Raw genomic sequence first — 10,137 nt, 5'->3', positions numbered from 1 at the left:
TACATACTGTCTGTATGTAAAAATCCCTGTCAAACTAGACCACCTCTCTATACAGACAGTCTGTATGTAAAAATCACTGTCAAACTAGCCCACCTCTCTATACAGACCATCTGTATGTAAAAATCACTATCAAAATAGACCACCTCTCTATACAGACTGTCTGTATGAAAAAATCACTGTCAAACTAGACCACCTCTCTCTATACAGACCGTCTGTAAGTAAAAATCACTGTCAAACTAGACCACCTGTCTATAAAGACCACATTTCATTTCATTTTTTATTCAAAAACATTGTATTGTTCATAACTAATCGACAGGACAACAGGCAAATCTATAAAGTCGTTACCAAATATTATAAAGACGCCCTTTGTTAACAGACCATGCACTTGGCTTAAACCAGTAACTTCCTGTAGAAAACCTAAAATTCTGGGGTTTTTTAGGCTCATTGCTTCCTCTCCCTTTAGACAGTCTTTTTTTTTTTTATATGTATACTATAATTGCACCTACTCAAGAACCCTTTCCTCATGCCAACATGCCTAAAATTGTGTAAAAAAACTCATTTTGATCAAAAATTACTTACGATAAAATAAAAACACAACATAACCCTTTTCAACGAGATTTCCACCGATTCAAAATGAAGTGCAGACATCTGCGAAGCACATGCATTGACGAAGCTACCAAATGGATTGAATTAATTAAAGATCATGATTTTGTTCATATAGTATACAATTAATTATATAAGCAGCAAACATTCTTGTCTTATTATCACCTGCTCAAAAAGTAATATCAAAGGTCAGATCACTGCTCTTGTCAAACTGTTAATAAATGTTCTGATAATATACTTTGTTTGATGATTCAGTAACAGTCTGTACAGGAACTGGTCTGGGTCGAATATCGGCGACCAGGTAAGCTCAATTTGTGAAGTGTGGATGATCCATCTAGAGTTCGGAGGGCCCCAGGTTTTAACCCTGGTCTGGCCATTGTATTTCTCTTTCTCCTGCTACAAGTCTTTACATTCATACAGCAGCATGACAAAACTGAGGTCAAAGTTCACATCACTGTTTTCAATATGACGGTATAAAATTTACACTGCACAGCAGTCGTAGTAAAATTTACAGTGGGGACTCGCAGTCCAAGGGCAACCTATGTTCTGGATCTTATCTAACTTTCGATTCCTCCAATTCCTTCAGATGTAAAAAATCTGTCAGCTGGGAAGGTAATTGCAGATTTCCTGTAGAGTTACAAACAGGTTTCTTTAATACTGAACGAATTGCAATACGACAACAATTCTTAAGCGAAAATGGATTACGAGCTAACGTCACTAAGTATAACATATCCTCAGCACTAAAGTAGGACTTCTGGGTCGACATCTCTTTCAAATTCGACAAATTGTGGTCCGAAACAACTGCACCTGCCATTATAAACAGATTCATCATCCAGACATTGGGATAAGGTTGAAGAGCTATTCTAAAGGGAGTTAATCCATTCTTTGTTTTCTTGTTGACATTACAACCAGCCTGCAAATTGAAATAAAGGTTTTTTCTTATGAGGCGAAAAAAATATAGAACAGCAATTGAGTGAAAGGCGTACTTAGATACCCAAGCTTCTCCATAAGCAGACTGAAATATTTAACAAGGCACATGCTTTACAATTAGTCTTGCAGTCATTTTCATATGATTACTTATAATGTCTAGGTTTCAACATTCAAACATAATATAATCAATAAGATATGGGAAGATAATAATGTATGAAAGACGAGGTGTTACGACACTGATTTTTTTTTGTTTCGTTCAAGTTTGAATAATTTAGCCCTTTCACCCCTATGTAACTTTAGTAGACTCTACCATGCATTGATCTAGATGAGTCCATTATGGTCTAAGGTGGTGAAAGGGTAAAGAAATATGTCCTTTTTGCCAAGTTATTTTGTGATATTGGAATTGTTCAATTTGGGATATACCAAGAATGTTGCTCCCTTGCCACAAGTCTTATAATAGATGTGAGGTAAATGATGAACAAAGTCTGTAAAAGAATGAAATACGTATGTGCTGTCCTTCGAAAATATCACAAGAGCAGTTTGCTTGATAAACATTTACAAATGGCAGCTGTGTGGCAGGGTTCAATTGTACATAGGATAAAGGTCGCCTTCTAGCTTCGAGCTAGGGGGAATTTCCCTTTAGCTCAGTGGTAGAGCGTCCGACTAGGAACCTGGAGATCGAGGGTTCGATCCCCAGTGGAAGCACACTACTCTCTTTCCTGTTACAAATGGTGTCCGTGGCCCTCTCTGTAGTGACAGGGAGTTAGAACCTGGGTTGTGGTGTTCGAGGGCGAACACATCTAAAAAAGGGGGAAGTAGTGTGGCAGGGTTCAATTGTACATAGGATTAAGGTTGCCTTCTAGCTTCGAGCTAGGGGGAATTTCCCTTTAGCGTGGTAGAGCGAACCATGAGATTGAGGGTTCGATCCCCGGTGGAAGCACACTATTCTCTTTACTGTTACAGCTGTATCAACGTTTTACTTCAATAAATCCACAGACAACGTAAATATCGAATGTATCACTTTAGACACAATCTTGTCCTTGACCTACGCTCCGCACACTTCTTACACTCTGCTGACGTAGTAGAGTGTAGTTTACGGAACGGAGCGGAGATCAAGATATGATTTTAATCAGATTGAATACCATCATATAATTCTGTAACTCATCTCTGTACATATGTTACCTATACAAAAATAAATATCTTTATTAGCTATAGGGCCTTACCTGTACAAGCGAGTAGACAAGCTCCAGGTTGTGGAAGTGAGTGGCCATTATAAGGGGTGTGGCTCCGTAGTGATCACCATGGTCAAGGTCCGCCCCTGCGTCAATCAGCAGTCGGGCTATCTCGGTCTTGTTCAGTTCAACAGCTTTTAAAAGGGGACTTTTCATCTCATCATTTTCTATACTGATCTTGTTCACATCACAGTTATGGGAGATAAGGATTTTAGCAGCCTGAAAATGAAATAAAATCCCTCACATGCATGTATTTGATTGTTTTCACAACAAAAAATAATTTGCAAAACCCTCCATTAAATGACATTAATAATTCATATTGTGTTTAGTGTACCAGTATATATGTATTGTTTGACTTTTAACTTATAATGATTTTTTTATATATTTGATAAACCTGACCCTTTTAACGTAGGTCAAGGTCATTTAAGGGAAAATGTCATGATAACCCTCATCCTGACACCAGTTTTTTATGATTCTCATAAAGGAAATGTTTGAAATTTACCCATGATCTTAAAGATCAAGATCAGGGCCATTTCCTGTACAATCTTGATAGCTTTTAAACCCTGCATACTACATGAAAGAAATTATGACCTAAGACTTATTGTTCCTAAAAAGAAGTTTTGTAAAGTAAAAAAGTTCGCAATGGACATAAATATGCCACACCGGAACATAGGCCAACAGTGAACTACTGGTTTATAAGCATGTTGTACTTTGACAGATCCACTGATACTGGCAATGTGGATCGCTGTCCGATCATTCTCCTGTATAGCTGTATCCACATCCACTCCGGAGTTGATCAGGAGATCTATGATGTCGGCTCTGTCACTGGCCGTGGCTAAATGTATAGCACTGGGTCCCACGCCACCCTTCACAGCAAACAGGTCTGCTCCGGCCTTTATCAGTTCCTGAAACAGAGGTTACTTCATACCACTGTATCAAAATAAGGGGATTCATGGAAGGCACTTCAAGAGGACCTTGGGGCCTGTATCACTAACCTGTTAAATTAAATATAGTGTTGGTACAAAATATACCTAAAAGGTTAACTGCTATTCTAATTTATTTGAGATGTAACACAGCATTTGATTGGGCAATCAAATTATCCACAAATATATCCATTTACAGGCTCCGCTTTGGGATATACTGTCGCAGATTTCATAACACATAATTAGCTATGGGCCATCTCCTAATTATCAGTTAGTGAGATGAAACCTTCAGGTCAAGTGTACCTTGAATACATGTAGATTGACTTTTTTAAGAAATTCTATATGTAGATGTGTTTCCTTCCCATTAGAATTGTCATACATATATTTATTACTATACCCTCGAAGTATCTAGATTCAACCTTAAGGAGATCATATGTATATAGATGTCTCCTTCCTATTAGAACGGTCAAACCTTTTGATAGTATACCTTGGCAATATCCAGATGCCCCTTTAAGGAGGCCATTGTAGGTTTGTTTCCTTACCATTCGTGTGGTTATACCTTGGCAATATCCAGATGCCCTTTTAAGGATGTGTCTCCTTTCCATTAGTGCGGTTATACCTTGGTAATACCCAGATGCCCCTTTAAGGAGGCCATTGTAGGTTTGTTTCCTTACCATTAGTGTGGTTATACCTTGGCAATATCCAGATGCCCCTTTAAGGAGGCCATTGTAGGTTTGTTTCCTTACCATTAGTGTGGTTATACCTTGGCAATATCCAGATGCCCCTTTAAGGAGGCCATATGAAGAGGTGTCTCCTTTCCATTAGTGCGGTCATTGACATCACAGCCAGGCAGACTCATCAGGTACTTCACAATGTCCAGGTGACCATTCAGACAGGCCTCGTGGAAGGGGGTGTTACCTTAAATTATACAGAACAAAATGAAGGATGTTTAATTTTCTTTGAAACTTTTACAGCTTTTTACTTTCTTCTTTACAGTGTCTGATTCAAAATTGTAGTATTGATCTATAATGTCGCCCAGCAATGAAATAATCAATGAAATCTGATAATTTACAAAGGCATATTCCATCTTTGCCTATTGCAGAGTTATCTTCTCTTGAGAACAGGTATTGATTGTTACGTCATTGGTTTGTGTGAGAAAATTACGTCGTTTTCTCAAAAATTGATGACGTTACTCTCACAAACAAATGACATAACAATCAATACCTGCTAACAAGAGCAGATAACTCTGCAATACGAAAAGACGGAATACCAATACGGATAAAACAGTTGTTGACTGATTTTCCTTGGCTGCCAACATAACTATCCTTAAAGCTACTTTAACGTCACCCTTTCAAAATCTGTTCAATGGACCAATCCCCACCTGAAAACTGTCACTTTTAACCCTCGTATACTAGTATTTTGTGATAAATTTCAAATTTGTTATAAAAAATAAAATACTATTGCCTGCTTGGATAATTCATGAATCTCATGAAGTATAGTATATTATAGTAATAAAACACTTCTTTAAGTTCTATAATGCATTCCGCTTCATTTGAAAATTACTATTTTTTCTGGTTTTGTCATTGATGCATGATTATCTCAGTCTGGGTGGTCCCTGCATGTCCATTTCCAAACTATTTCATAAACCCTTTCTAGCACAGAGCCTGCTTCACATAAAGTTTTACCTGGGCCCATATTCATGTAACCGTTCTCATGTTCAAGCATCGAATCTGTGCTCAACCCAACTTTTTTGTAACTCGATAAAAACATGTCAAAAGACCAAAACATCACATGTAAACATTGAAAACAGTATTTGGCTTTGAGTCGCTTTAAACTTTTTCCCAAGTCATTGACAAAATAAATTTAAGATTTGTTTATGAATTTATAACCAGAACAAGAAATTAGGTTTGAGCACAAAGTACATGCTCCAGCATGAGCACGGTTTCATAAATATGGGCCATGAGTGGAGCCATTACTGTTACATTAATTTTTTCACGAAGAATATCATTGTTGTAAATATTTATATGAGAAATTAAATTGAGCTCAGCCTGAGACAGGCTTAAAACTTTGGTGAATGATATAATGATCCTTTTTTGCCCTCAACATATTTTATTTATCAACTTGTACTTAGTAAGGCATGGTTCGGTCACCCAAAAGAATGAACATTAATAAACTCTCTAGTATTGGAAACAAAATTTCTAGGAATTGGGCGTATCATCCTACTGCAGAGGTACCCTATTTTATAACATTACACAGATACAGACCTAAGGTTGTAGAAGAGAAATCAACAGACAAGGTTAATTGCATGAAATCGTTGTCACTATTTTACAAAGTGTTCTACAGACGTCGCATTAAAACCTACAGAGGTAAACACCATATTCAGCACCACTTTCACAATGATGTCATTCCTATAGGAGTTCTAGTGAAGATTTGACCCCCTTACCATACCAGAATCTACAACTACTCTACTTAAAGATAGAAAATATCATGATGCAATTCCCTCTGAACAACACTTTCAGGAGCTATCCCAGTATGACAGGGATCCATGTCATAGGGAAATGGTGACCATATGGCCACTCTAAGAGAGGACCTTTCCTTCATCTAGGCCTTGGACTCAAAAACTTTTATTATCTCTTTATAATGTTCAGTCTATATTAGTAGGTTATTTCCATCATTCAAGATGACCTCAACCTAGCTTTACAATGATTATTAAAATCCGTTATTATAAGACCCGTATATCTACCTGCTGGATGAAACTGATCTGCACTACAACCTATCAATGGACTATTCAGTATGTAAAGAGTTGGCATTCTTTAACTATTATTATGTCCCACTAAACAACATTTTTATTGATGTCCTTTTAGATATGTATTGATATTGGCTTAACAGAGTTATCTATCTTGTACTAACTATTGTTGACGTCACAATACTACCTATTGTTTATGACGTCACAATCTCTGCCATTGCTAATGATGTCACATATATAAAAGCAGAACAATTGTATGTGTCCACATTTTTAGTACTTCAGCGATAGAAATATCCTATAAATTTGTCCTGAAGAAGCCCACTGTAGGAGCGAAACCGGTCGACACTTCTAATAAACTACAAGAATAACTTATTGCTCCTTCGCCTGTTGTGATTGAACCTATTTTATTATCTTGTACTTAGAAGGTACTCACCTGCTGCATTTCTAAGTGACAGATTTGCTCCAGACTTGACAAGAAGTTTGACAAGATCAAGATGCCCACATCTTGCCGCTAAGAATACTGGAGACTTCAAGATGGCCGCCCCTACATTGATGTCACATCCATGTTTAATCAACAGCTCTGTGATGGCACAGCTCCCACCCTCAGCAGCAGTACCTGAAATGAGATCAAGTAAAGCAGTTCAAACATTACAAACTGGAAATGTTCATCTTTTCATAAAACCGTTTAAAATATGGAAATAGTTTTGTCTTTTGTGTAAAATCAGAACAGGATGTATGACCATAAAAAAGACCTTGACCTTTTGGATATCTACAAGATTTTGATTTATCTAACCCATATGACCTTGAAAGTGGGTCAAGGACATTCATTTGAATAAACTGAATAATGATTCACCCCAGTATGCTACAGGCCAACTATCTTGACCCTAGACCTTAATTTATTCATCATTAAATGTTTTGTACATGTTACCCCATATGACCTTAAAATGAGTCACAATCATTCTTTTGAACAAACTTGATGGCCTTCTAACTGAGCATGGTACAGGCCAAATACCATGAACGTAAGCTTACTGGTTATTTACACCCTATGACCTTGAATGAGTCAGAGTCATTCATCTGGAAATGTTGGTAGTCCTCCAACCAAGTAACTACTGGATAATGTAATAAGTCCATGCTTCTTGATGATTCAGACAAAGTTTTTTTTTTTTTTTTTACATATTAACCCTATGACCTTGTCTACTTATTGGAACAAAGTTAGTAACCTTTCGATTCAGCAATGTTACTGGCTAAATATTGACTCCAGGCCTCTTGGTTATTCAATTTAAGAAGATTTAAAGAAGTTTGCCCCTATGACGTTGAAAGTTGGTCAAGGTCATGCATATGAACAAACTTAAGTTTGATGACTCTTCATCCCAGCATTCTTTATGCCAATTATCAGTTAACTAGGTTAATTATTCATAAAAAAATAAATAAAAAAAAGGATTTCAAAGCAGTCATTTTACTTTGAAAGAACATTTGTATGTCAAGGTCATTAATCTTAAAAAAATTGGATATTCCTTCACCCCAGCATGCTACAGCACAAATATCAGGACCCTGGAGTTTTCATGCCTTTTGGATATACAGAAGCACTTTATAGATTGGAATTAAGCATTTTTGCTGACTTTGACTCAATTACAATAAATATATATATACATATAATGATTCGAAGTTCTTATATACCGCTTCATCACAACCTAGTTCGTAGTGCGTCTCAAAGCAGTTCACAAATTATTATCTGTGGTTATAGGGCCTTTGCAACCAGCCAATATCTTTCTCAACTCCCTTGGGACAATACAGCCAGTGCTGCAATTCAGTCACTCACAGCTAGCAATCAACAATTCTAGCACTGACCATCCACATACTCATTAACAGCAGAGTAGACTAGAACAAGCGGAGTGAAGTACCTTGCTCAAAGATAAAACAGTGCCGTGCAGTGACTTGTACCCGCAACCCTTCGATCACCAGTCGAGTGACCTACCACTAGACTATACTGTGACTCCATAATTGACACCGATATCAAAATCAAGTCAATAACAACATTCCGATCAGGGGAGGTAAGTTCTGGCAGTGTTTTTTCAAGGTAATACCTACCTAGAGCTGATTTATTATCCACTGTATAGCTAGCATCTGCTCTCTGTGCTTCATTTTGTAAAATGATGTCAACAGCTGTTAAATTGTTGTCTTTTATTGCCTGATGAAGCTTCCTTGCCAAGTCTTCTGACATCAAAGACGTTGATTACAACCTTAAATAAAACCTGAATTGTTTCAAACTGGGGAGTGAAATATGTTACCGACTCTGATCAGGTGATCATCATAGGTATTTGACAAGAGGTACACGTTCCAGTGGAAGCATACTACTCTCTGTTTCAATTGGTGTGTGCAGCTCTCCCTGCGGTGACAGGGAGTTAGAACCAGTAGGTTGTGTGTGAATTGTGGTGCTTGAGGGCGAACATATTTAAAAAGGGGAGAGTGGTGTGGCATATTCTAAATGTACATTATATTATATAAGGATTACAGTCACCTGCTAGCTTTGAGCTAGAGGGAAATTCCCATTAGCTCATTCGGTGCATGGACTTGGAAGCTGGGGGTCGCAGGTTCAATCCCAAGGTCAGAAAGCACATTAACTCTCTTTCCTGCTACAAAAGTCAAATTTACCTCCAGAAGATGGAAAAGTTTTACTATGATCATAATATGAATTCCAACAAAGTTTGAACAATAACCCACTGCATGATAATCAACAAAATATATCCAAGTGTCAGTTCCTTATATAAACCATAGTACAATATAATTAACATGTTACCCCTTGCCAAAGGGAGGTTTGTTTGTTGGTGTTTTACGTCCTATTAACAGCTAATGTCATTTAAGGAGGTGTCAGGTTTTGGTGGTGGAGGAAAGCGGGAGTTCCCGGAGAAAAACCACCAACCAGTACGGCCAGTACCTGGCAACTGCCCCATGTAGGGCTAGTGGTAGCAGAATGTCAGACACCTTAACCACTTGGCCACCACGGCCTCCATAAGGGAGGAATAGGTGACCTGAGGGTAATGAAATTCACAATTTTGATAAAGCACCTTAATAAGGACCTTTCTATCTACAATAAGGATTTGATTATAACATTTCAGGATTTGAGGAAGAAAGTATTTGAAATTTTAGCCAATTTGATCTCTTTTAGTTCTGTCCCTACGCCGCTTTAGGGGGGTCACCACAACCCCATCTTGAGTAATGTATCCTAAAGATTCTGATCCCCATCCCAGGTTGATGATAACAAGCGATCAGTTTCAAACACTGACAAATTAAGTTCCTAGAGTTCCAAGTCAAAACTTTGATTGCATTTGTTTGTTGTTTTGCAATAAATGATCACCTATGGGGGAGGGGGGCACACCCTTCTTGGTTATAAATTCTGATCCTCCTTATCTAAGGATCATTATTAATAATTAAGAAATGTTGGTGAAAAGGTACCCATGAAGAAGCTGTCTTTTGAAGGTTTTGCACTAAGTGACCCCCTATAAGTCAACCATAGGGGGTCCACTTGTATAAAACATCTCAAAGTTTAAGGAAAATCTCAAGCAATCTTAGACTTGAGAGTTGAGATGTTTTATACAAGTGGGCCCTGACCCTCAATCTGAGGATCGATAGATTCTGAGCCTAATCATCAATGCATCATGAAAATCCACCGAGTTAGTAGCCTATATAAGGGGGGGTGGGGGTG

The 10,137-nt window shown here is 37.7% G+C and overlaps 1 protein-coding gene across 1 annotated transcript in view; it reads right to left on the bottom strand.

Moving 5' to 3' along the window:
• Positions 1–463: 463 nt before the first annotated feature.
• Positions 464–10,137, bottom strand: part of LOC110450909 (ankyrin-3-like) — a 10,374-nt gene continuing 700 nt past the window's right edge. Inside the window, exons 2-7 of the mRNA XM_021498703.1 lie at positions 8,523–8,674; positions 6,868–7,050; positions 4,452–4,606; positions 3,476–3,670; positions 2,757–2,984; positions 464–1,516 (exon numbers count right to left, since the gene is read on the bottom strand). Coding sequence (XP_021354378.1) covers positions 1,157–1,516; positions 2,757–2,984; positions 3,476–3,670; positions 4,452–4,606; positions 6,868–7,050; positions 8,523–8,655 — 1,254 coding nt within the window. The 5' untranslated portion in view covers positions 8,656–8,674 and the 3' untranslated portion in view covers positions 464–1,156. The remainder of the gene's footprint in view (positions 1,517–2,756; positions 2,985–3,475; positions 3,671–4,451; positions 4,607–6,867; positions 7,051–8,522; positions 8,675–10,137) is intronic.

Source organism: Mizuhopecten yessoensis, unplaced genomic scaffold (genome assembly GCF_002113885.1).
Source record: "Mizuhopecten yessoensis strain PY_sf001 unplaced genomic scaffold, ASM211388v2 scaffold5547, whole genome shotgun sequence".
Classification (NCBI taxonomy): Eukaryota; Metazoa; Mollusca; class Bivalvia; order Pectinida; family Pectinidae; genus Mizuhopecten; species Mizuhopecten yessoensis.
This window is presented reverse-complemented; position numbering and strand designations above follow the sequence as displayed.